Genomic DNA, 27,135 nt, shown 5'->3' with positions numbered 1-27,135 from the left:
AGACTTAAGGTGCCCGGCCCAAAGACTTAAAGTGGAAGTGGTGGAAACAGGACTGGTCTCCTGAGCCCCAGGACCCCGTGCAGCTGGGAAGAAGGTAATTGCAGGGGGTGGTCATTCATCCAGGTGAGAGCCCCAGGTGCGAGGCGCTCTCACCTGAATGCTGCGTGGGAACCACCAGGTGGCGACAGAGCCTCACAGGAACAAAGTGCCTGGGAGCTCCGGCTGCAGCTGAGCAGGCTGAGCCCTCACACTTCACTGCAGCAACCCCTACTCCTGTAGCAAGGTGGGGGGAGTGGCCTCCACTTTCTCCTGGCCTGGCCTTCACACCCCAGAGCCAGCACGGTGGGAGAGCCGGTTTTGGTCAAAGCCTGACCTGGATTTAAATCTCAGCTCTGCCACTTCCTGGCTTCTAGCAGCATCAGGCTTCTCATCCCTAAAATAGGAGTGATGATGCCTCCTTGGGGCCCATGGAGAGGATCGCACGACACAAAGACCTTGGCAGTGGATAGGACTGTGGTAATTAGGACTCAGGAAGCAGGCACTGTGCTAAACAGAGCTCCCACATGATGTTTGAAAATGGCTAACATTTAAAAGCAGATATTTCACATAGAAACCCCAAACCTCCAGCTTCCCTTGATAACCTGCATTCCCATATGGCAGTGTCTGGAGCTGGAGCTGAGGTCTGCTGCCCCTTTGGTGGGGCCTGTACCCTCTGGCTTCTACAATCCCCACCACTCCCTATAGGGCCCTCAGCCCACTACCCACATCTGTGGCCTATGTGGCTGCGTTGCCTTGCTGGCAGGTGGGACTGGCCTTTGACAAGCCTCAGTCCCAAGGAATAGTGAAGTCTGTCCCCATTCTGGGACAAGGGCCCCAGGGTCTTAGGTGGGCTATTTTGTGTATTTCCCCTCGGGCCTGGAGTGGAATCCTGAGGTGCCGTCATCACTATCTGAGACTTTAGCTGGGCAGCTGAACAAAGTCAGACGCAGACAGGAGGGAGGCCACAGAATCTAGGCTGTAAATCTCTGCTGGGACCCAGACTGCTTCTCCTCACTCTGAGGGCTGGTCAGTGGCCTTGGCAGGCCTCAGCAGGCAGAAGGCTGCAGGTGGCAACACCCCCAATCAATGAGCTTTGATTTGGGACCATGACCTGGCCCTGACGCCGAGGAGGTCTTCCTGGGTAGCTAGAGGTCACCAGAGTGATGATGAGGAAATCTCATGTTTTGTCTGGAATGGCCTCCTGACCCACCTCAGCTGCTGGTCAGCTCAGCCCATGCCTCTGCTAAGCCTCCCACCCTCAGCCTGGCCTCCAGGCATGCTGGTAGGCTCTCCTCCCTGGGGCTGCCTCACTGCTCAGCCGTGGAAATACTCCTACATCACAGGTCAAGCCTCAGCTCAAACATTGCCTCTTCCACTAGGGAGCCTTCCCTGCTCCTCCAAATAAAAATACTTGCTCCAGCTTCAGTGTGCTCACAGTGCGTCTCCAGCATCTCCACTGAGAACTGTTTTATTCTGCTGTGTAACCGCTGCTTGCTTTCACGTGTGGACTATGTTTACCTCTGTGTTCCCTGTACCCGGCCCAGACAAGGTGCCTGACAGATGTCTGGTGAGTGAGAGAGCGAGCACACTACCAGGGCAGAAACAGGGCTGCCTCGGAGGAAAGGGTGGAAGCAAAACCACGCTTAACATGGGACTTCTGGAGACTTTGGGCTGAATGAAAGGCACTAAAGATCTGTCACGGGCTCAGCATGAGGACCCAGGCATCCCTCATTTGGTCCCCTCCCACAGCTAAGGCAGGGTGTGGCATGTTCCCAGGGCCACCTGTGACACCTCACGACTACTTGACAGGAGCTGCAGGACAGCACAGGGCTCCCAAATTCCTACCACCAGCATCAACCCTTTACCACGTCACCACTCCCAATAGCTAACGTCAGCCTAAAAGAAAGGCGGGGCTTGGCTCAGAGAAGGCCCCATACTCAGGACACGGCCCAGCAGTTTCCAAGAGCTTGGCTTTCACCTGTCCTGGATGTGCCCACGTAAAGGCTCAATTTGTCAAGTACTTTCTTTTTTTTTTTTCAGTTTTTGGCGGGGGCTGGGTTTGAACCCACCACCTCCGGCATATGGGGCTGGCGGCCGGTGCCTTACTCCTTTGAGCCACAGGCACCGCCCTGTCAAGTACTTTCTTAAATATTATTTCAGTCCTCAAAGAATGCCTCAGGAAGGAGGTATATCCTGGTATTACCCACAGTTTACAGGGGGGAAGCCGAAGCACAAAGAGACTGACTTTGTTCCCTCCAACCCTGTGGGGCACTTTTGTCTCTGTGCATTTAATATTCTTAAGTTCAATATACAACTTTGATGGAATAAAAGATTTAGTTAATGGGGATAAAAAGGTCTGAAAATCACTGCTCTTCCCCAACCCTGTGAAATACGCTCTTGCTTCCAAAGGTCAAAGTGTGGCCTTCTGTGGTGCCATGGCTTCCTTGGGGTTAGCTCCTGATCCACTGGTGGTTTCACACCATTTTAGGTGTAACACAGAGAGGCATTTCCAAAATTTAGTAGCTATTTTTATAACCAAATTAAATTATTTTAATAGTTATTTAGTATTTATTTTACTGAGAAGTGGGGGGAAAAAATCTAATGTATAAAACTAGCATACCTGTGAGTCCCCAGAGACTAAATTCAAAAAGCGAGCAGGTTGGAAGCTGATGTGAGATGGCAGATGAAGTAACAGCACAGCTGCCACACAGATCATACACAATTCAGGGTGACTCTTGGAAAGTCACCTAAGGAGCAGTCCTGCTCCCTTGGTCCTCTCCAGTCCTCTCCCTTGAGCTACATGCTAATCGTCCCCTGTTGTCTTTCTTAAACTAATAAAAGATTAGGATGACATTTTGAAAAGGGCATCTCATTAAGCAGCTCTGTCCCCACTGCAGCACCCGGCTCCATGCGCAGTAGCCGGCTGGCCATTTATCTTATGGTGATGAGGTGTCATCTTCCTGCTCCCCCCCATTTCGGGGGCCTGCTGTCCTCTCCTCTCCTGCCACTTCAACATCCCCCTGCCCTTGCACACTCTGTGCAAGGAGGAAGTGTGAATGTGTGTGTGTGAGTTTGGGGAGAAATGGGGGCTAGGAGACAGGACACCAGAGTCACCTGGCATCTTCTTGCAGGGCCAGATGGCAGGAAGATATGGAGGCACAAGAGATAGGTGGGCAGGTCCTCACCTGTACACCGTGGTTGGAGGGGAACTCAGGCTGTCATAGACCAGCCTCACGTGGCCCTGGTACAGCTCCAGCGCCAGGGGGTCATTGTCTCCCTTGTAGAGAAGGATGCCATTGTCCTTGTCAGTGGCCACCTGGAGAGAGTAACCAGGACATGTGTCAGGGCTTACCTGAGGCCAAACCTCCACTGATCCCCCCTCACAGGACTCTGCCCCAGGTGGTGGCTTCTGAGTCAGTGTTTGTGAGTTGGATGGGGGGGGGGTCTGAATTCATGTTTATCTTTCCTCCTCCACCTAGTTTGTGAGTCCCCAGAAGGCAAGGCCTAGATTCATACTTCCGTAAATGCCGACTACGCACACCACTCCCACAGATATTTATTGAGAGCCTACCAAGCACCATTAAGTTCTTATATTTATGTCAGAAGGCCCAAGCTCTAATCTGTCCTCTCCCACAGGAGCACACTGTAGTCGTACACAAGTCCCTGCTCCTGGGACCTCAGTCTCTCTGCATAATAGTTATCAACAAAATGCTAATTCATCCATCTAATTCACTGTTTACAATGAATTAAGCACTTTATTAAGAATCATTTGGGGAATTTTAAAAAAATTCCATTGTCTGGGTCAGGCACAGTGGCTCATGCCTGTAATCCTAGCACTCTGGGAGGCTGCATGAGCTCAGGAGTTTGAGATTAGTCTGAGAAAAAGTAAGACACTGTCTTTACTAAAAATAGAAAAACTAGCCAGGCATCATGGTGTGCACCTGTAGTCCCAGCTACTCCAGAGGCTGAAGATTACTTGAACCTAGGAGTTTGAGGCTGCTGTGAGCTAGACTGAGGCCATGGCACTCTAGCCTGGGTGATATTGCAAAACTATTGTCTCAAAAAAAAAAAAATACACTCCAGACCCCAGACCAAGTCCACATGAATTCCTCAGGGATAGGACATAGGCAAAGACAATTTAAAAAGGTCTGCAGGTAATTTTAAAGAATTGCCAAGGCCGAGGGACACTGGTTTCAGAAGATGCTGCCTACAAGGTACTCATTTGCTAGTCACCTGGCTGCAGGGATGAGATTCTCAGATTGGTCCATGGGCTCCCATTGCCAGCATGTCTGGCCTGAGAATAGGCAGCGAAGGAGGTAGGTGTGGTAGGATATCTAGATGTTGGGGGCCCTGGGTGTACCCTGGCTAGCTAGGGCTCAATAATCAGGTCCCGGGGTGGGTGGGGCTGAGAGAGGAAGGCAGGAGGGAGTGGTGGCCAGCAAGGCTTCCTTCTCACTTGTGCCACAGAGGCCTATCCCCTGGGCTGTAAGCCCCACGGGAGGAAGCAGTTTGAACTTGTGCATTTCTGTACCCCAGTGCCCACAACAGTGCCTAGCAGGCACAGGAGCTCAACAGGTCTTGGTTGGATGAGTAGTCTCTCCAGAAGCTCCATAACCCAAAGAAGGGCAAATCCCCAGTTAGTGCCCAGCAGCACTGGGAAGCGTCCAGCCCAAGTGGCAGGGGCCACTGGCTGGCCCATACCCTCTAGCTGTGTCTAGAGGTCCTCCTCCATAGCAAGCCTACTGCCAGTGGCCTGTTCTTTCTCCATCACACACATTCCCTGTCATCCCCTCAGGCCCTAGAATAACATTTAGGCTGCCCAGAAATGCAGTTAGGAGTAAATGTCATCAGGTCCATATTATTCTGACTGGAAACTGTCAGAAAATTACTCAGTTCATACTAATTTTCTGTTCCCCAAAATGTTCTGTTTATTTGCACCTCTGTACCATACTGATTTCTCAGGCTTGAGAGTCCCGCTCCCACTTGTCTCCCTGTCCCCTCAGTCGTGCACACATCAACCCTGCATCAGGCAAGCTCCTATTCAGCCTTCAGCTCTCAGCTTAGTCCCCACTGCCTCTGAGGAGCCTTCCCCTATTCTGAGCAGGCTGAGATCACAGCCCAGCCTATGAGCTCCCACAGCACCCAGAGCTGTCACTAGTCCTTTCCTCACCATTTTGCCCAAGATAAAGGCTTCACTTGTCTTTTCTATCATTGAATCCCAATTACTGAGCAGAGTGTCTGGCATCTAATAGTTGAATGAGTATTTTCTAGAGGAATGAGTGAATGAGGCTGGAAGTAGGGGTGCTGTTTGCAGTGAGAGCTGGTCAGGAGTTATCTATAGAACTCTTTGGACAGAGCTGGTCCACATGCCCTCAAGCTGAGTGTTGTCCTTGGGGATGGAGAAGAGTGGGTCTGCTAAAACCTGGGGCATCTCAGCTATTCTGATCAATCAGAGCTTGGGGGCATGCGGAGGTCCTTCAAAAGGCAGGGTGGGGGTGGGGGAGCTCACCTGCAGGGAGATGTTGGCCTGGGGGCGGACCTTGGCAGAGGCCAGTTCCACATAGGAGTCCTTGCCCACAAAGTTGACAGTGATGAGCTTCTCACACCTGGGGCCAGCGAAACCCGGGGGACAGCGGCAGGTAGGTTCCTGTTGCACCACGATGCACTGGGCTCCGTTCTGGCACTCATACTGGTCACAGGGGCTGGTCTGTAGCAGGACCATGGGTGGGGGGTTCTCACAGAAGAGCCCACTAGAAGAAGGGGTGAAGAATGGGGGAGGAAGGATGGGAGAACAGTTAAGAGGATTCACAGTTATTTATTTAGGCCAAAGAACCTCTGACAGAGAGGTGGAGTGACATGGGACCTGAAATTAGGTCTAGGGTCTCATTCAGCCCTGCCACTGATGGCAAGTTCTCTTCCTTCTCTGAGTCCCCGTCTTCCCATTTTTAAAATAATGGAGTTGGGCCAGGCATGGCTGAGTACCTACAGTTACAGTTAGGAAGATCACTTGAACCCAAGAGTTTGAGTTCAGCCTGGGCAACACAGTCAGACCCCATGTTTAAGGAAAAAAAGTATTGAAAGTATTAATATAATAACAGAGCTGAACTAGATAGAGTACAGGTCCTCAAATTTTAGTGTCATCAGAAGTGCCTGGGGTATATCTGTTAGAAGTGCAGATCCCAATCCACATTCAGACGAATGAATAAACCAAATGTTGTACATGCCCATCCAATGGAACTATTGTCCAGCCTTAAAAAGGAAAGACATTCTGACACATGCTATAACACGGATGAACCTGAGAGCATCACGCTAAGCGAAATAAGCCAGTCACAAAGGACAAGTCCTGTTGGATTCTACTTACAGGACGTACCTAAAATAGTCGAAATTTTAGAGATAGAAAGTAAGATAGAATTTACCAGAGCCTGTAGGGAGGGAACGGGGAGTTCTTGTGTAATGGGTACAGAGTTTCACTTTCGCAAAATGAAAAAGCTCTGGAGATGGGTGACTGTATGCACTGAATGCACTTAGTATTATTGAACAGCGTCCTTAAAAAAGGGGGTAAGATGGTAAATTTTATGTTGCATATATTTTATCACAATTTTTATAAAAGGGCAAACTCCCAGCCCCTGTTACCCAATCCTCAATTTTAATTCAGTACCTCTGGGGTGGGGCTCTGATCCCCATCTTTCTGCCACTGGGGCAGCTTAATGTTCATGTTCTCTAGCCTAGAAAGGAGATTCTGGCCAACAGAGTCACACAGCTGCCCCTGCCCTACAAGCTGGGCTTCTAAATGGTGGCATCTTCCATTAAGAGGAACCACACCCAGGCTTGACGTCACATGAGCTAGGACCTTAGCCCAACTTCCATATGGAGTTGCCCTGGGTAGCACTTCTCCCCATCTCAAAATGGGACTAACAACACCCACTCTGCACTGTAGGGGCTGAAACGGACCAGGAGGAATGAAGTTGCCACCTACAATCAGCGCTGGGGCTGCCTGGACTTGGGTGTCTATCCCGCTGCTGAAGCTCAGCAGTCCCAACCCCTGCCCCTGGTCCAGGCTGTCTTCCTCCTGCAGTGCCTTCGGCCATACCTGAAGCCCTGGGGGCAGATGCACGTGTAGCCATTGACCGCGTCTGCGCACTGGGCCCCATGGCGGCACTTGTGGGCCACGCAGTCATCGTTGTCTATCTCACAGAGCTTCCCGCTGTAGCCAGGGACACATTCACACCTGGAACACAGGCAGAGAGAGGCTGTTCCTCAGGGTGGGCCAGCTTCCAGGTGGTCATGCTCATGCCCCCACACCCCACCCGCAGCAGGTGGCATCTCCCTCTCTATCTAAATTCCCTAAGGCACTGCAAAGCCTGGCTGCACATCATGTTCTCCTGGCCGCCCACAGTTGGTCCCTGAAGTCAGTGCTTGTCCATTGTGTGTATGTGTGTGTGAGTGCGTGTTTGTGTGTTGTGTGGGGCAGTCTTGTTTTCAGGCTAGATCTACCACTTTCTGCATGGCACTGGTGTTTGGTTCCTCTTTGTGCCAGCCACTGTGCCAAGCAGCTTTCATTGCGGGAAACCACCAGGAAGGGAGGGTCTTCTTCACACAAGGAAAAAGCAGAGCACAGAGAGCTCTGCAAAGTGCCCCCTGCCTCCCCTCCCCCCCCCCCCGGAGTGATAATATTTAGTTTCTGCTTACTGTGTCGGTTACTATTCTAAGTGGATCAGTCACTCATTACCTGGAGAGTGTTTCAGTTGCATCTTGAAATGCTATTAATGATAAATAAGTCTGCCCCATATGGTTGCTTTAAAAATGAAATGATATGCTCTGTAGAGTGCACTGGATAAACATTGAGTAAACAGTCGATATGATATGTAGAAGACGGTAATGATGATGAAGAGGAAAATGATGCTGTTTGCACTCCCCTTGATTTTGTTTTATTGCCTATTCATTTCCCCCAGAGATTTGCACTGGGATAAGAAGGGCACAGTTCTTATGCCTTAATAAATGGCTCATATTCCCCAGGCCGGAGGATGGGAGCTGCTGTCCCAGCCCAGGCCCTGCACGCTGATCCAGCCCCTCCCTGAAGAGCAATGTGTCCGCAACTCCATCCCTATCCCTGCTAGCCCAGGCTTGAAATCTGGCCAGAGAAAGCTGCTCTGGCTGAAACCTGGTGTCCCTGAGTATGTGGGCCAGAACACGCATCTCTGAGCTCCTCTGTCTGGGTGACACTAAACCACAATCCCAGGATAGAAACAGACCTGAGAGTGGCAAGGGGCTAAATTATCTGCTTACTGGCTCTTCTGCCTCCAAAAAAGCCCTTGTGGCTCTCTGAGCCCACTAGCTGAATTCTGCTGGGCAGAGTAAAAATAATGGCCACAACCTATCCAAGTCAGAGGAGCAGGTGGCACAGGCAGGAGGAGGTGGCACAGGTGTGGGGGTGTGTGGAGCGAGGAGCCAGAGCTCTGAATGCTTAGGTTGTCTCAGAAGGAGTCTGACTGGGGAGAAATCCAAGCAAAGGGATGGTCCTCCCTCCTCTTTGTGAATAGATAGACGTGGGTGAAATCCAGAAGCAGATCCTAGCATCACAGGGGTGGGCACAGCATGGTGCAGGCTATAGATGGCTAAGTGAGACACTGAGAGGCTAGGGTGCCCCTGAGGGGGGCAAGTTCCAAATTTGATTATTTACTGGGTCTGTACTCAAAACTATGCAATCTAGTAAGATCTGACCAATTTATCTTTACCTAGTTGACTGGCAAATTTGAAACATGTGACCCATAGTTTTGCCAGAATTTGCAAACTTAAACATCACAGCCCACATTCAGCCACAGTCTTTTTTTTTTTTTTTTTCATTTCAGGTTAATGTGAAGGTGCAAACATCTAGGTCACAGTATTTGAATTTGGTAGATAGAGTCCATCTTGTAGTTGTGTCCTGCACCCAACATGTGGGCCTTATACTCCTACATTGTGCCAATTATGTGGGAGCACACCAATTCCCCCCACCCCTCACCCACTCGCTCTCCTCCCAACTTGAATAGAATTTTAATCCTATGTGGGTGTGTATTAGATCATCTACTACTGGCTTCATATTAGTATTGAGTATGTTGGATATTTGCTTTATCATTCTTGTCATCCTTTACTAAGAACAATGCGTGTAAACTTGTAAAGTCTCCATCTTTCTTACGGCTGAATAGTATTCCATGGTATACATATACCATAGTTTGTTAATCCATTCCTAAGTTGATGGGCATTTAGGTTGTTTCAACATCTTGGTGATTGTAAATTGAACTGCAATAAACAATCTAGTGCAAATGTCTTTATGATAAAATGATTTTTTTTTCTTTCTGGGTAGATGCCTTGTAGTGGGACTGTAGGGTCAAATGGGAAGTCTAATTTGAGTTCTTTAAGGATTCTCCATACTTCTTTCCAAAGAGGCTGTATGAGTTTGCAGTCCTGCCAATAGTGTAAAGTGATCCCCTTTCCATATCCATGCCAGCATCAGCAACTTTGGGACTTTGTGATGTGGGCTAATCTTACTGGAGTTAAGTGATATCTCAGGGTAATTTTGATTTGCATTTCTCTGATGACTAGGGATGATGAGCACCTTTTCATGTTTGTTAGCCATTCATTCCTCTGTCTTCCTCAGAGAAGGTTCTGTTCATGTCTCTTGCCCAGTGATTGATGGGATTGTTAGGTCTTTTTTTGTTAATTGATTTAAGTCCTCTGTAGATGCTAGTTATCAAGCCTTTCAGATTAGCAATATGCAAATATATTTTCCCATTCTGAGGATTGTCTATTTGCTTTAATTATTGTGTTCTTAGCTATGTAGAAGCTTTTCAGTTTAATTAGATCCCACTTGTTTATTTTTGTTGTTGTTGCAATTGCTACTGAAGTCTTCTTCATAAAATTTTTCCCCAGGCTAACATCCTCAAGAGTTTTTCCCACATTTTCTTTAGGACTGTTATCATTTCATGTCTTAGGTTTAAGTCTTTTGTCCATCTTTAGTCAATTTTTGTAAGTGGTGAAAGGTGCAGGTCCAGTTTCAGTCTTACATGTGGTTATCCAGTTCTCTCAGAACCATTTATTGAATAGGGAATCTTTTCCCCAGTTTATGTTTTTGTTTGGTTTATCAAAGATCAGATGGCTATAAGAGACTAGTTTTTGTCTCTTGGTTTTCTATTTGGTTCCATATGTCTATGTCTCTATTTTTGTGCCAATACTATGCTGTTTTGATTGTTAGGGACTTGTAATATAGCCTAAAGTCAGGTAGAGTGATGCCTCTGGATTTGTTTTGATTATTAAAAATTGCCTTGACTATACAGAATTTTTTCTGGTTCCATATGAAATGAAGGACTATTTTTTCAGTTCTTCAAAGTATGATGTTGGTATTTTAAAGGGGATTGCATTAAATCTGTAGATTGCTTTGGATAGTATAGATATTTTAACAATGTTGATTCTTCCCACCCAAGAGCATGGTATATTTTTCTATTTGTTAATGTCTTTTGCTGTTTCTTTTCTTAGAATTTCATAATTCTCTTTGTAGAGGTCCTTCATTTCTTTTGTTAGCTAGGTATTTCATTTTCTTTGATGCTACTGTGAAGGTAACTATGTCTTTGATTAGTTTCTCAACTTGGATATTACTGGTATATACAAAGGCCACTGATTTGTGGACACTGATTTTATACCCTGAGACATTACTGTATTTCTTAATCACTTCCAGGAGTCTTATGGTTGAGTCTCTGGGGTTCTCTTAAGTACAGGATCATATTATCAGCAAAGAGTGAGAGTTTGACCTCCTCTGCTCCCATTTGGATGCCCTTTATATCCTTTTCTTGCCTGATTGCATTGGCTAGAACTTCTAGCACTAAGTTGAATAGTAGAGGAGATCCTTCTCTGGTTCTGGTTCTAAGTAGAAAAGCTTTCAGTTTTACTACATTCTATATGATATTAGATCAGTCAGACTTAGAAAAGTGCCACCTAAGCCTATATTCTTAAATGTTCTTGTTAGAAGAGGATGCTGAATTTTATTAAGTGCTTTTTCTGCATCTATTGAGAGGATCATATGGTCTCTGTTTTTGCTTTTATTGATATGGTGAATTACATTTGTAGATTTGTGCATGTTAACCATCCTTGCACACCTGGGATGAAGTCTACTTGATTGTGATGTACAAATTTTAAAATGTGTACCTGTAGGTTTTTATTAAGTATGTTATTGAGTAAAAAATATTTTATTGAGTATTTTTGCATCTATATTTATTAGTGAAATTGGTTTGTAGTTCTACTTTTATTGAGATTTTATTGAGTATTTTTGCATCTATATTTATTAGTGAAAGATTTTATTGAGTATTTTTGCATCTATATTTATTAGTGAAATTGGTTTGTAGTTCTACTTTTTAGTTGGGTCCTTTCCTGGTTTTGGTATCAGGGTGATGAGATTTTATTGAGTATTTTTGCATCTATATTTATTAGTGAAATTGGTTTGTAGTTTTTAGTTCGGTCCTTTCCTGATTTTGGTATCAGGGTGATGTTTGCTTTACAGAATGTGTTGGGTAAGGTTCCTTCCTTCTCAATGTTTTGGAATAGGTTCTGCAGTAGAGGTATCAGCTTTTCTTTGAAGGTTTGATAGAATTCTGGTGTGAAGCCATCTGCTCCAGGGCTTTATTAGTTGGAAGATTTTTTATTGTTTCTTTAATCTCAGTGCTTGATACTGGTCTGTTCAAGAGATTTATTTCTTCTTGGTTAAGTCTAGGGAAAGGATACGATTCCAGGTATTGGTCCATCTCTTCCACACTGTCAAATTTCTGGGCATAGAGTATCTTGTAGTAGTCAGAGATAATCTCTTGTATCTCTGTGATATCTGTTATTTCTCTTTTATTGTTTCTGATTGCAGTTAGTAGCAATTTTACTTTCCTGTTTCTAGTTAATCTGGCCAAATGTTTATCAATTTTGTTTATCTTTTCAATGAACCAACTTTTTCCCCATTACTTTTCTGAATGATTCTTTTGTTTTCATATTTAATTTTGGTTATTTCTTTTCTTCTCTTAGATTTGGGATTAGATTTCTCTTCCTTTTCCATTTCCTTCAGATGATTCATTAGGTTGTTGATATGCTCTATTTCTGTTTTTCATATGTAGGCATCTAATGTGATAAATTTCCCTCTGAGGACTGCTTTTGCAGTATCTCACAGGTTTTAGTAACTTGTAGCTTCATTGTTATGTTTGAAAAGTTTTCTCCTTTATCTCATCCTTGACCCAACTGTAATTCAGCATAAGGTTGTTGAATTTCCATGCCTTTGTGTGGGGATGACAGTTTTTGTTAGAGTTGAGTTCCTCCTTAAGTATTTTGTGGTCTGAGAAGATACAAAGTATAATTTCAATTATTTTAATTTCATTGAGGTTTTATTTGTATCTTAGGATATGATCTATTTTGAAGTATGTTTTATGGGCTGACAAGAGGAATGTATATTCCTTAGCTTTGAGATGGTGTGTTCTGTATATGTCTGTTAAGCCCATTTGTTATAGGGGCACATTTAAGTCCCTTGTATCTTTGTTTACTTTCTGGTTAGAGGATCTCTCCAGTTCTGCCAGGGTGTTAACATCCGTAGCTATTATAGTGTTATTGCTCAGACCAATCAAGTTCTGTTTCATAAATCTGGGAGAATTTAGGTTGGGTGCATAAATATTTAGAATTGAAATGTCCTCTTGTTGTGTTGCTCCCTCAACCAGGATGAAATGACCATCTTTGGCTTTCTTAACTTTAGTTGCTTTCCAGTCCACTTGGATCTGAAAATAGGATTGCAACCCCTCCTTCCTTCTGATTTTCATTTGCCTGAAATATTGTTTTCCAATTCTTCACCCTGAATCTTGTTTTGTCCTTCAAGCTAGGTGTGTTTCTTGGAGATAACATATGAATGGCTTGTGCTTTTTTATCCAATCAGCCAGCCTGTGCCTCTTCAGTGGAGAATTCAAGCCATTAACATTTATTGAGAGAATTGCTAAGTGTGGTTGAGTTCCATTATTTTGTGAAAGACCATCGCTTAGTTTTATCCTTTGTGCCACTGTAGAAGCTGGGCTCTGTCCTTTAGTTTCTGGGTGTTTGCTTTATTAGTGTTTCATTGTGATGGTCAGTATGGAGAATAGGTCTAAGTATTTCCTTAGCTGGCCTTGTTGTGGGAAATTTTCTCAATGTTTGCATATCAGTAAAGGATTTGATTTCCTCATTGATTTTGAAGTTAAGTTTAGCAGGATACAGAATTCTGGGCTAAAAATTGCCTTATTTAAGGAGTTTAAAGGTAGATGACCATTCTCTTTTGCCTTGGAAAGTTTCTGAAAAGTCTGCTTTCACACTGATGGATCTGTCCCTGTAGGCCAATTGGTGCTTACTCCTGGCTGCTTGCAGAATTTTTTCTTTCCTCTTGACTTTGGACAGGTTAATTATAATGTGTCCTGAAAATGCTGTGTTTGTGCTAAGATGACCCGGTGTCTGATATCTGTCTCAAAAAGGTGTGTCAGAATCTTTGGTGATACTTGGGAAATTTTCATTTATGATATCCTCCAGTAGGGTTTCCATTTCTTTGGAATGTTCCTTTTTCCCTTTAGGGATACCTATAATTTGTATGTTCAAACACTTTGTGAATTCCATAATTCTCTGAGCAAATGTTCTGCTTTCTCTCTCTTCTTTTCTGCCTCTTTAACTACCTGAGTTAGCTCATGAACTTTATCTTCTAGTTCTGAGTTATTTTCTTCTCCATGGTCTAATCTGTTGTTGACACTTTCTACTGCATCTTTAAGTTCCCTGACTGGCTCCTTTAATTTCTTAAACTTTACCATATCCTTTCTATATTCTTAAAATCTTTCACCCAGTTTTGATTCTGTTTCTCTACTTTCTTGTCAAGTCCCTTTATTGGCTTTACCTCCCATATTTTAAATTCCCTTTCTGTCATTTTCATTAATTCTTTATAGGTAGAGTCCTCTGAATAGTTGCCTCATGGTTCCTTGGGTGTGGGGGTTTCCTCTGTTTTCATTTTTCATATTGCCAGAATTTTTTTGTTGGTTCCTCCTCATGTGTGTTTTCTTCTTGTTCACTTCATCTACTTTTTCCTTCTCACTACCTCTTTGCTTTAAATCAGTGTTAACCATCCTAATGCCACAACCCTTTAATACAATTCCTCACGTTGTGGTGACCCCCAACCATAAAATTATTTTCGTTGCTACTTCATAACTGTAATTTTGCTACTGTTATGAATCGTAATGTAAATATCTGATATGCAGGATGTATTTTAATTGTTACAAAGGGGCTGCGACCTACAGGTTGAGAGTTGCTGCTTTAAATTATCTTATCTCAGAGCTTAGGTATTGAAGTAGCCTTTGGAATAAGGCCAAAAGGAAGAGAAGGGTAAAGAGTGAGGAAGGAGAAAAAAAAGAGATAGAGAAAAAATATAGGTGGGGTGAAAGAAAAGAATTGAAAAGAAGGAGAAAAGAAGGACAGAAGGAGAGAAAGAGAGTGACATGACAGGAGAAATGGTGGTGATAGGCAGGGTGCTATGAGGACACCTGCAAATCAAGGCCTTTAGGGGGCCTGGTTGGGTGGGTCCCTTGAAGTCAGGAGCTCTTTACCAGTCTGGGCAAAAGCAAGACCCAACCTCTGCCAAATATAGAAGAAAAAGGAAAAATGCTTAGCAGTATATCACAGTGGGGACCTACTAATACTGTCTTTCCAAAGGGCACAGCTAGAAGGACACTCTAGACCATGATCTTGTGACTTCCTTGAGCCAGACTAATGCTGTGACTCCCTAGCCAGACCAATTCATGACCCTGCAGAACTCAGAGGAAAGGAATAAAAATAACAGAAAATACAATAAAAATAGATGAAGAAAATTAAAAATACAAATTTTGATTATAAAATAAAGGAAAAAAAGGGGATCTCTTAGTTGTTATATGAGAAATTTATGTGGGAAAGATGAGAAAAGTAGAAAAGTCTCTGCCAAAGGAGAGAAAGGAGGAGTGAAGTAAAAAAAAAGAAAGAGGAAAGAATAAAAGGGTCTGAGAAACTGAAACAAAAATGGACAAACCCTTACTATTGAAGAAAGTAAAAATAAAAAAATAAAAATACAACCAGACAGAAAAAACAAAGCCCCAAACACCAACAACTATAACAATAAAAGATAAAAAAAAACCCCAAGAAAACAATTGTGAAAAGAAGCAAAAAAATGGAATATACTTATGTGTAAAAATACATGTATACTTATATATGTATACAGTATGTTGCCTGGACACCAGATGGCACTGTAGTGTTAGGTGCCAGAGAACACACATGAAATGGAAGTTGGAAGCCATTGTCTAGATGCAGAGGAGATTGGGTCCTGTCTTCCTGGCTTATTTGGCCTCAATCAGGGCCTGTTTGCTTCGTCAGCATTTAGTTCTGGTGTGATTGGGGTCCTAAAGCTCTTGCTTGCTTCCTCAGGAAGCACATCAAACAGTGCCCCTGACAGCAATGGGGCCTTCCTGGGGTGCAGGGTCCACTCTGGAGGATCATTGCCTGAGCTCAGCAAGTGTGCCAGAGCCAGACATGCACTAGAACCCCACAAACTGTTCCTCCAGTGCAACATTTCCACTGTGGCAGTGCCCAGTTAGCAGCCAAGCTGATGGGAGATTCACCCTGCCTGGTATTCAATCCCCTAACTCATTTAACCTGTTTAAACTGTTCACTGGAGCTTTTTAGTCCAAAATCAATAAGCTAGAGGACAGGCCTTTTCTGTCCTCAGACCGTATGAGGGCTGGTTGGCTAGCCCCTGCTTGTGTGCAAGCACTTATCTTCTGTGTCAGCTCTCCTCAGCTCCAAACCTCCTTACTGGCTCCTGGAGTCCACCACTGCTTCACCGTGCTCTGGGAGTGATGTCCCTGTGTAAGTTTCCCCAGGCAGGGGTGGCTGGAGCTCTAGCTCCCCTGTCTCACCATGAGCGGTTAGTAAGGAGCTGTGTCAATATTTTCCTGAAGCTGCTTGAAAAGCTCCACAAGTTGCTACAACTTAAGAATGCTATATCCTGCTCAGGAGCCTGAGGCAAGAGAATTGCCTAAGCCCAGGAGTTGGAGGTTGCTGTGAGCTGGGTGACACCACAGCACTCTACTAAGGGCCATAGAGTGAGACTCTGTCTCTATAAAATAAAAAAGAATGCTACATCCTGGACACCATAACTTATACCCTATAGTTCAACAATGTACAGCTAATCACTAATGAATGTTTGGATAAATGAATGAGAATTCTTGATATTACTGGCTGGCCGCCTGTCCCTGTGTAGAGATGGGGATTAGGTTCACCGAACTTTACCGTCAGAAGGCTAGTAATTGACTGTATGGCTTCTGTGATGACCCTGCATCCTCCTTACAGATATTTCTATACCTGGAGGTCACAAGGTGACAGAGGCTGCAGTAGAGACACCTGTACCTTCCAGAGTGAAGAAGCAGCAGTCCCACCAGAGTCTTTTTAAAAAGATGCATTGGGATTGCCCTTGTGGGGCATGTCACCCACATCTCACAGCCATACCTCTGCTGCTGAGTTAACCTGGCCCTGGGAGGCATTTGTGCTTGGGCCTCCCAAATTCCAGAAAGTACCTGCAGAGCATTCGAAGCTATTTGACTTTCTCCAGGGCAACCACAGCTGTCCAGTACTCACAGAATAATTTCTAACATTTTAAGCTAGTTAAGACCTCAAGGCTATCGATGAGGTATTTATTAGGAATAAAGAAAAGGAAGATATACTTTCAGCTTAAGTCTAGAGGCAAATGTGTTTACATTCTTTTGCTTTTTAATGCCACAGCCCTCTCCACACCAGTGGGGTCTCAAACTTTAACGTGCACATGGAACGCCCAGGGATCTTGTGAAAAGGCAACTTCTGATTCAAGGAGTATGGGTTGGGTGTCTAGAAATGAGTGCTGATAACAAGCTCTCAGGTAATCCTAATGGACCTCACTTCCAATAGCTATAGATCCAAAGATCTATACAGCATTACTTCATCAACCAAAGACAAGCAGCTGGTGATACCACCTACATTCCCCTATTGCTCTCAAATGTTTGCCTTTATCTTTCTTCTAGCTAAAGTGTAAGGTTTATGCATTTTAGTGTGTTGAGATTATTGATTCTGCACGAGGGGGAGTAACCAAGTGGTATCCTTGGTTCTAGGACATCTGGCATCTCAGGATTTAGCTGAGAAATCAGGCCCAGACTGATTTGCAACCCACCCCTCTCTATGTGCACAGGTAGGTGGCTAACTTCACTCACTGAGACCCAGAGAACACGCACAATTTCCATTTCCTAAGGTCATTAGTTGTTATGAATAATGGACCATGCCCAACACAGAATCAGTTCTTAGTACGTGCTAATCATTGTGATCTTTATTTTTGTTATTATTTTTGGTGTTTATAGGCAGGCACTATCTGCCTGTATCACTGAGATCTGCTTGTTAGAGCATACAGGATCTCCCAGGAGAAACATGTCCAGCTTGGGCAGTTTACCCTGACTGCAAATCTCCTGCTACAGGCTGCCATGGGATATGAGAGTTGTTTGGCGATGGGAAACAAGGGGATAATGTGACAAAATGTTGTATTGAAGAAGGAATTTTTGATTTAAGTGCATTTTAACAAAAAAAAACTAATACTACTGAGCTGGCCTGTAGCCCTCTCCAAGGTAATGTCTCCTGGAGACATTATGTATAAATAAAATATCTCAAAATTATGAAAGCTAGACTGGTATCATTTTTTCTTATATTGGCTTAGAATACAAGGGGGTTTGGTTACAATAGAGAGTGCGGTTTCTAGGAACAAGAGCCAGGGGATCATGATAACCTGGCTGCCTTAACCTTTGTACTCCTAACTCTAAACTTGAACCCCAGATCACCTCTGACCAGAGCTATTTCAAGCCAGCATCCTCTAGGCTTGCTGTCCACTCAGCCCAGCGGCCATTTATCTCCCCTTCATCTGGTTGTTCTCCCCATTCTTCATAGCTCCCATGCCCTGGTCACCACGGACTGCCTCTTGCTGGGTACAACACAAGCACTTTGTTTGCCAGTTGACTCTGCTCTGCTTTGGGTTCAAGTCTGCAGGTCACTTTCCTCCCCTTTGGCCCTTCACTCCACTCTGCTCCCTCACATTACCCAGTACTTGGTAAAAAGCAGCCTTAATCTGAAATCAAATGCTAGAGGGGGAGGTGGTCCTGGAAGACATCCTGCATCCATGCAGACATCCTGAGAGCTCACCTGGCACATCTCAGAGGAGGATGGGGGCAGATAAGGTGCATTGGAATGAGGTGGGTACACGTTGCTTCCTTTGGTCTCAGCAAAACTAGAGGCCCTAATATGCATCTTTTATTGTTCCTGATGATGAGCTGTGGGCTTGGGATGTCAAAATAAAAAAGGAAAACCTGAGAAAGGACATGCTCATGTCCCCCTGTTACCTTTACTTACTCTGGACTTTTCTCCCATCTGTGGGCTCTCCTTCCTTCTCTCAGCCCATCTAAATCCCAGCCCCCTTCAAGGGCCACCTCACATTCCACCTCTAGAGGGGGAGGGAAGCTTCTTTCTCTGCTCCAGAAGCTTATTCCTTCCTTAGAACTCCAGCAACACTCAGAGCCAGAATTACAGGGTCCCCAAATCCCTTCATTTTTTTTTTTTCTTTTGAGACAGAGCCTCAAGCTGTCCCCCTGGGTAGAGTGCCGTAGCATTACAGCTCACAGCAACCTCCAACTCCTGGGCTCAAGCGAGTCTCCTGCCTCCGCCTCCCAAGTAGCTGGGACCACAGGCGCCTGCCACAACGCCCTGCTATTTTTTGGTTGCAGCCGTCATTGTTGTTTGGCGGGTCCGGGCTGGGGATTTGAACCCGCCACCTTAGGTGTACGTGGCTGGCGCCTTAGCCGAGCCAATCCCTTCTTTTATAAATGTTCACTCTGTGTCCAACATTCCTCCCCTAGTTCTGTGGCAAGGGCCTTAGGAGAGGGAGAAAAAGCACTGTGGGGCAACAGTGAGAACCCAGGCTTCTAGATTCTAGGATTCTAAGAGTTTAGAAGTTTAAGTTTCAGAGATCCTACAACTGTAATAGTCCACAATTCTAAATTCCTAAGATTCTGTGAGTCTATCATGTCATCAGCCTTGAGCTTTCTATGATCCTGGGTTTCAATGAAGTCCTATGCTTTGCAGTAGAGACTTACAGTCTCAAACACCTCAGGATGTGAGAACTCTCTGCCCTGTGATTGAGAGCAGGGCAGACTCAGGGTGATGACAATTTCTGAACCCATCTGGACCTAGAGCTTCTACCCTCCATAGTCTGGTCAGCACTCTCTTTACCACAGGCATTAAGGCTGAGAACCAAGACCCTCACCCCTAGGGGAGGCTCTGTAGGGTGGTTTCAGGTATCTGAGGGCCTATCTTGGGCCCCTCAGCTGCTCTGGTCTCTGCATGTTCTCCCAAACTCTGACTCCTTAGTGCTACAGGCTTCCCTCTGGATATGGACAGACCCTGCTGAGGAGGAGAGGGAGGCAGCCACATATAAAAGGTAGCACTAGGGATGGGGGGTGTTCTTGGCCACATAGTTCTGGGATCTTCCTCTCAATGTCAGAAAAGCCCAGGCCTCCTGATATCCAGAAGAGACAATGGCACAAATTTTCATGAAGGAGGGTGGAGGGAAGAGGTAGGGACAGAGCCCAGGAGGGATTTCCCAGGAGTGCCTTTGATTCTCAGCCTCAAGAAGAATGGAGTGCTTTTGATTCTCAGCCTCAAGAAGGCCAACTAGATGGTCTTCCCCTGAGGTAGACTCTCCATCCACTCTAGGAAGTGCTCACGCACTTCCCTGGCTCCTACTGGCTCCACTGCTCACCATGGAGACAGCTCCACCAATGGCCATGGCTGCTGGACCAGTGCTCCTACCCCCTGCCCCGTACAGGTGTACAGCAGCTGGCAAACTGCTGTACCCATGGGGCATGGGGAGAGGACTGTGAAGGCTGCATACGGGGAAGGTGACTAAATATCCATGGGCTCTGCTTCCTTGGTGGGATTGCTCTACTTTTCTAGCTCTGGAAAGGAGAGAGATGCTGGGGTATAAGGAGAAGGGGGAGGAAGGGGAAAGAGGGGATATATATGTATATTTATATGTGTAGATCTCTACCTATCTATGTGTAAGACAGAGAGACATTGCAAAGAGACAAAAGCACACATAGAGAAACAGACAGACATACACCAGATTCAGCACATGGTGGAGGGGGACAGTCAGACAGACACACTCCAGAGCCTCTACCTTCAACCCAGACCACTGTAGGCAGAGTTCTCAGGGGCGCTGTGCTGGAGGCATGAAGCCAAGTCTTACCTGAATCCTTTGTCCAGGGGGATGCACTTGGCCTCATGCTGACAGAGGTTCATTTCGGGCACACAGTGGTCAATCACCTCATCGCATAGCTCACCTGGTGGGGATGAAGTAGAGGTATCAGGCCTCAGAGAGGGTCCTGAGGGGACATGCTGGCCAAAAGATCAGATTCATCTAGCCTGAGTCAGGAGGTCAGGAGGTCATGGATGTCAGGGCAGGGCCTTCTCTGTCTCTGCAGAGGGTTTCTATCGTGCCTCTCCCTGCTGCCCTCAGCACTGACCGTGGGGAGACGGCAGCATTTTTCCTGGGCATTGTCATAGCACCTTCATTTGGTTGTTTCACTTGATCTTTCAGGGGTACCTGCAGCTGAAAGCACAGGATGCCAGACCCTGACCTTGGGCTGAGCTGATTAATTTGATTTTTCATTCCACACCTAGTGAATGAGTACCTTCAAAGTGACAGGCATTGTGTCAGGTGCTGGGGACACAGTGGTGACCCAGACCTGTCCTCCCCCACAGCCTAGTCAGGAGACCTACAAGGGAGCAGTCAGTGCAACACAGAGTTGCAAGTGCAGCCACAGGCCGCTGCCCCAGGAGGTCAGGGGAGGCTTCCGGACACAGCACAGCGTAGCTGCACAGTTCACCTGCTATAGATAAGTAGGCCCTTTGGATTTTTCAGGGAAGGAAATATGAAAGGAATTTGAAGTGATTACTCTGCCTCTGAAGTGCTACAAGATGCCTAGTGGGTCATAAATACCCACGGATGGTCCTCACAGATAAGCCCCCAATGCTCACACCACCTGAAAATCTGGGCTGTGCGGGAGGCAAGACCAGATTTTACTGTCTGAATTTTGAGTCTTCTCAAATTCTACCCAGTCAAGCCAGGTGGAGCAAGATCCAAGGTGGGGGCAGCTGGAGAAGGCTGAGGACAAGCTGGGGAGAAATGAATGACACACAGCTGGTGAGTCTGTTCACTGTGGTGGTGGGGACGAGCTGACCCCTACCCTGGCCTAGGAAGGGACTATGAACCTCTCCTCTCTACATTCTACGCTTGCCCTCTCAGGACCACAGAGGGCACCTTGTTCTCGTAATCCTCCTCCTCTCTTCGGCACCTGGAGAGACCTGGAGAGGCGGACAAGTGTCTTTGTAGGACCACCAAGCCCCACACTCTCAGCAACAAAGTGCAACAAATCAGAAGTGCGGCCTGCTTAGCTGTGGACACCGGGCAGGCCTCACTGGGGCAGGAAGGATTCTCCTACACGGTCTCCCCAGCTCTCTTCCCTCTGCCCCTCTGCTTCCTGTAAATTCAGCTGAAGCCCCTGCTTTGCCACAAAGCCTATTCTGAGCCCCTCTGTCCTCTCCTCTACTGCTGGGATTTTCATTCTCTCTTTGCAGACACTAAGCAGATTCTCCTTGACCAATGACTTAACTCTATACAGTGATTCCTTTCAGGTAGGCCGGAAGCCCTTTGTGAGCTGAGCACATACCTTGGACTTCCCAGGCTCTCTAGCGGCTAATTCAGTGTCCTGCTACAGTAAGTACTGCCTGCTGCTGCCGCAATTCTAAACTGCAACTCCATTCTTAGAAGATACAGGGGACAAAGGAGGTTGACCCTGTGCCAATTTAATCTCAGCAGGAAGGCTTGTCTGAGGTCCCAAGAGGCCCAGAACTAATGGAGTAGGTGGCCATGGCACATTTGGAGGCTTGAGAAAGGTACAGGCTCTGAGAGGCCACAGGGGCCACCCAGCTTCCTTCTCTGCAATGCCAGGGACTGCTTCTCTTCGTCTTCCTCTGTGTTCCCACCTCCCACTTTGCTTTTGACACCAAGCCAGGTTCCAGTGGGCTGGGGTGGGAGTCCCTGAGCCGCCTCCATCCTCATTTTCTCCTTGCCTTAGGCCAGCACTTCCTAAAATAGGTTCCCTGCCACAGAAGGCCTCTGGGTTGGGAAGGGTGTTCCAGAGGGGAGTAAGAGGGAGCTCCAAGATAAAATATATTTGAGACTTGCTAGGTTAAACCAACTTACACAGTTTTCTTTGAAGCAGGAATTTCTAGGACCTCCACTATGTAATTTGTGTCACGGAGCGCCAAGAACAGGGTTATTATTATATGAAGTACTTCCCAAACTTCTTTGCCCATGGGGCCTTTTCCTCCAATAACTCATGAAATTTATGAAATTCCAGTCTGGGATATGCCGCTTCAGGTTGGTTTCCTAACAGAGTAGGCTGTGTCTGCCCCAGTTGCTGGTATTTTGCTTCACAATCTAATGGCATATTTAACTGTCTTTATTAGGAGCTGTTAATGCTGGAAATAAAGGTATGTTGTTTTGGGAATGGGAGGCCAGAATGATTTTCTGAGGAATAACCTTTTGTAGAGAGACTTCCATACTCTCCAGCTGGGCTAGGTTCTTCCTCTGGGATCTCACCCCCCGAACCCCCAGACTTCCAGGTGTTATGTTCTCATTCTATGGAACCCATGGTCTGACTCTACTTGACTTTGAGCTTCTTAAGAGAAGGAACTTTGTCTTGTTCATTTTTGTATCCCCAGCATCTGGAAAATGCAGATTTCCAGAGACAGTTCCTAGACCTGAACAAAGCATAAACACAATGCAAGTGGCTCTCTGCTGGCCGCAAACACCACTGGGTCTCTAGGGGCCCTGAAGGAGGGGATGGCCATTGACTGAATGAATGGATGCTGGCAAGCTCTGGGGACTGGTTTCAAAGCGGGAAGGGGCTAGTGATCTTCTGGCTGCTGGCAGGGGAGTGGTAGGGACAGGCAAGCTAATAGACAGGGACTTTGGGCAGCTCCTCATGGCACAGAAGGTTCTTGGGATCTGAGCCTCTGTCCACAGGGAGAAGGCAGGTGGGGCCCCTGGAAGAAGCTAAGAAAATGGCACTACTCACCCCCCCATGTGTATTCTCATGTATCATGAGATCCTCACCTGTGTAGTTAGGTGGGCAGACACACACATAGTTGTTGATCCCGTCCACGCAGGTGGCATTGTTTTCACAGTCATTGTCCTCACAGTCATCTGGGTTGATCTCACACCGCTGTCCCTCGAAGCCCAGAGGGCAGGAGCAGCTTTGGGGACATGCATGATGGGGAGGAGGGGAGCCAGGAGTCAGGTAGCAGGGTGGGTCGGGGTGGCAGAGAGGAAGGGCAGGCAGACAATTAGCCAGGTTTCTCCTCTGGATGGAAGTCTGAGTCAGCACTTTGGACACATGAAGGCTTAGGGACCTGGCAGGAAGACCCTTAGGAGCCTGAGAGGTCATTCATCAGCCCTCCATGTCCAGCCAACACTCTGCCTGGCCCTCCACCAAAGCCACTCTTACCATTCCCCAGCTGGAAGTGGTTTTCTGGATATGGTTAAACTCCTTCAGCTGTCTTCTACCCTCCCGTCTTTGTAGACAAAGATCGTGTGATAAACATCCTCCTTTAAGTGATATTTTCACTCTAAGTCAGGCTTTCTATCTCCAGGAGTTGGGGAGGCATGGCATGGTGGCCAAGATCCCGGACTCTGCACCAGGTTTCCTGGGAAGGAATTCTGGTCTGGTGCTGTCCTGCTTTTGGCCTTGGGTGGTTGTGGAAATTAAATGAGATTTCATGAGCAAAACACTCAGAAGGGTACACAGCACATGGAAAACACTCCCAAGTGCTTAGCCTGTCTTAGTTCTACAAAACCACCCCACCTCCTAACCTTCCTTCAGGACCTCGCTTCTCCCTGTTGTGTGGCCCTACCACTTCTCAGCCTCCTCCAGCTTCTGGGGGATGAGGGGATAGAGGGGGATGGCAGCCCTCTCTCCTGCCAAGACTGAGGCTTTTGAGTGAATTTGGCTTTAAGCACCATAAGTCAGCATGACCCATTTCTGTCACTTGTCTCTGGAGAGTTAAATCTCCTGGATAAAAATCTCAACTTCCCTGCCTACCCCGGTCATGTCCCTAGGACCAGGCAGGCAGGATGAGTCAGAACAGATAATGGCTGGGCTGGGGAGGGGTGGGAAGTGAGTGTCTGACTGAATAGACACAACCATGGATCTTGCTTGGCAGGGATTACACTCCATCCCTGGGAGTGTGCTCCAGCTTCTGACCTGGAAATCCAGGCCTCCTCTACAGAGACTGCTGTGATTTGGGGTTTAGCTTCAAAAAGTAAAGCAGACTAAACTAACAGGATATTCATGGGGTCCTAAAATCCTCACAGCCCCCTTTCCTCTGCAGCCTGAAGACCTTGAACATTGGCTACAAAAGGCCAGGGGCTTCCTGAGTCTGAGCTCATGAGGTACTCAGCAAGAGGGCTGTTACTTTTTTCTGTTGGAGACCCGGGAGTTCATCAAAAAGGCCAGGCAGGGGGTAGGTTTCCAAAAGTCTTAAGACCTAAAGGTTGCCCCTTTGTTTTCCTGAAGACCAGCTGCTCTGAGTCTCGGGACTACCGGGCAGTGGAGTGTGGTGACTGGGGAGGGGAGCAGGGCGTTTGGATGGAGTGAACAGAGCATGAGAGGAAGCTCAAGTCTCCCAGTCCTCACGGGAAACCCTGGGGATCTGTGGAGGAATGAGTGAGCTGTGGGGACCAGGACAGGTCCCATCTCTTGTCCTGGCCCCTGTGTGGTCAGCCCCACCTGCCTTTCCTGTTTTTGTGAGCGGGCAATGAAGCAAGATTAGGGAAGTGCCTACAGAAAGAGGCTGGTGATGCTCCAGAATTCCGGTGATGAGGAGGAGAATTGTGTTATCTGGGAGGCTGGGACAGGTAGATTGCCTAAGTGCAGGAGTTCAAGACCAGCCTGAGCAAGAGAGAAACCTCATCTCTAAAAACAGAAAAAACTAGCCAGTCGCTATGGCGGGTACCTATAGTCCCAGCCACTTGGGAGGCTGGGCAAGAGGATTGCATATGCCCAAGAATTTGAAGTTGCTGTGAGCTATGATATGGCACTCTACCCAGGGTGACAGAGTGAGACTGTCTCAAAAAAAAAAAAAAAAGAATTTCTAAAAATACATGTAGTTCATTTGAAACTCCCCAAAGACTGAGGATGGGAAGGAGATACTTCTGCTCACTCACACCTCAGGCTGAGATGGGAGAAACTCAACCCCCAGCAGGGGAAGCTCTTCCCTGCCCCAATCCCCCACTGCCTCCCCCCCACACTTGGGTGGGGCAGAGCCAGGCTCTCAGCCGTGGAGGCGTGTTTCCTGGCTGGGACCCCGTGGCCACTGCTGTGAGATAGATTTCCCTGCTCTGCATGAGTGGGCGGGAGTGGGTGGTTTGGCTGCCTCCAGGCAGGAAAAGGAACTTTGCCTTGAATTTTACTTTTCAAGAGTCAGAGTTTGATGGGGTTGGCTTGGCAGGTGGACATGTGGGCGGGCTGGGTTCCCCAGGGAGGGAAACTGGGAGCCCAGAATTTGATTTCTTTCACAGACCACACAGCAGCCTCTGGCTGGTGTGCTTTTGATAATTAACGGTTCGCAACCTGAGCTCTAAGAGTCGGCACATGGCTCAGCATTGGGCGGCCCCAGCCTTTATTGCTGAGTGGCTGCCACCTAACCCACAGGCTCATTAGAGGTGCCAAAGAAGCCTGCTCCCAACAGTCGGCTCCTGGCAGGACCAAAGGCCAGGAAACTGGGCATCTGAAAGTTTCTGGAGAAGATGTGAAGCAGGAATGGGCCTGAGGTTTGGGCTGAGGACAGGGATGAGAAAAGTTTAAGTGGCTTCTGTCCTCGGTTCTCCTGAAATCTTAATGGTGGGGGGAGCAGGGGCGGGGCCGGAAGATCCAAGAACGAGTGTCAGCATTTGCAACCTAGAGCAAAACAATCCCTGCACCTCAGTTACCTCATCTGTTCAATGGGGGTAATACAATGCCCACTTGGCAGACAGGGATGTCAGAGGATTTAAATCAGGTGAGGCATGACTAGTCAGTACCTGCACCTAGTGAGCATAAAATCAATGTCATCTACGATTGTTGTTATTTATAACATGGAAGAGTGATGGAGCACCGGGCTGGCGGTGTCGCCAGCACCCTGCCCGTCTCAGGCTTCAGCCAGCTGCTGCAGCCTCCCTTGGAGGAGATGGGAGGTTGGTGTCTAGATTCAAATCCCTGCGCCGATTCTTACTGGGCAATTCTGGGCAAAGGGTTTGTCCTCTGATGCTTCAATTTCTCTATCGTACAGGAAGTCCAATCGTACTTCCCATGCAGAGGTTGTGCTCCTAAGGGGCTGCGAGGCAGAAAGCAGCCCTCAGGGGACGCAGCTCTGCTTCCTCAGCCTGCCCTGGGGAGTCTTCCTGTGAAGCCCTCTGAGGTGGGGTGAGCTGTTACCTGAACCCATCCTTGTGGCTGTCACTCAGGTGACAGGTGCCTCCATGCTGACAGGGGTTCTGGATGCAGGTGTTGATGGGCACGGTGCAGTCCTTCCCCTGAGGAGCAGAACAGGGAGAAGGGCCTGGTTAGGGAGGCCTTCAGTGGCTGCCATGGTCAAGGAGACCCCAGGAGTGCCCGGTGTCTCCTGGGATGAAACTGAGGAGGTGGCTAGGAAGAGGCCCCAGGACAAGCCTGCTGTGTAAATCAGGCCAAGCCAAAGGGAGCCTGGTCTGTAGTCACCCCATAGTGAGATGGTGAGGACTGCCGAGAACCCGAGGTTTCTGGCTCCAGCCCCACTACTTCCCAGAATTCGCACCCTCCTCTATCCCAAACTACAGGCAAGAGCATGGGCTTTGGACTCAGGCAAACCCGGTTTCACATTCTAGTTCCATCTCTTTTGAGTTGGTTGACCATGACCTTGCCA

General features: G+C 47.0%; 1 protein-coding gene across 2 annotated transcripts in view; it reads right to left on the bottom strand.

The window, feature by feature from the left end:
* The window catches only part of SLIT3 (slit guidance ligand 3), a 620,424-nt gene that overhangs the window by 11,635 nt on the left and 581,654 nt on the right, over positions 1-27,135 (bottom strand). For both annotated transcript variants that reach the window (XM_003781960.2, XM_012807261.2), the window contains exons 27-32: positions 26,670-26,767; positions 23,312-23,451; positions 20,378-20,471; positions 7,130-7,267; positions 5,549-5,789; positions 3,225-3,355 (exon numbers count right to left, since the gene is read on the bottom strand). In XM_003781960.2, the coding sequence (XP_003782008.1) occupies positions 3,225-3,355; positions 5,549-5,789; positions 7,130-7,267; positions 20,378-20,471; positions 23,312-23,451; positions 26,670-26,767 (842 nt within the window). The remainder of the gene's footprint in view (positions 1-3,224; positions 3,356-5,548; positions 5,790-7,129; positions 7,268-20,377; positions 20,472-23,311; positions 23,452-26,669; positions 26,768-27,135) is intronic.

The sequence above is a fragment of the Otolemur garnettii genome, unplaced genomic scaffold (assembly GCF_000181295.1).
Source record: "Otolemur garnettii isolate 467f Iridium unplaced genomic scaffold, OtoGar3 scaffold00003, whole genome shotgun sequence".
NCBI lineage: Eukaryota > Metazoa > Chordata > Mammalia > Primates > Galagidae > Otolemur > Otolemur garnettii.
Note: the sequence above shows the minus strand (reverse complement) of the source record. Positions and strands in the feature narration are given on the sequence as shown.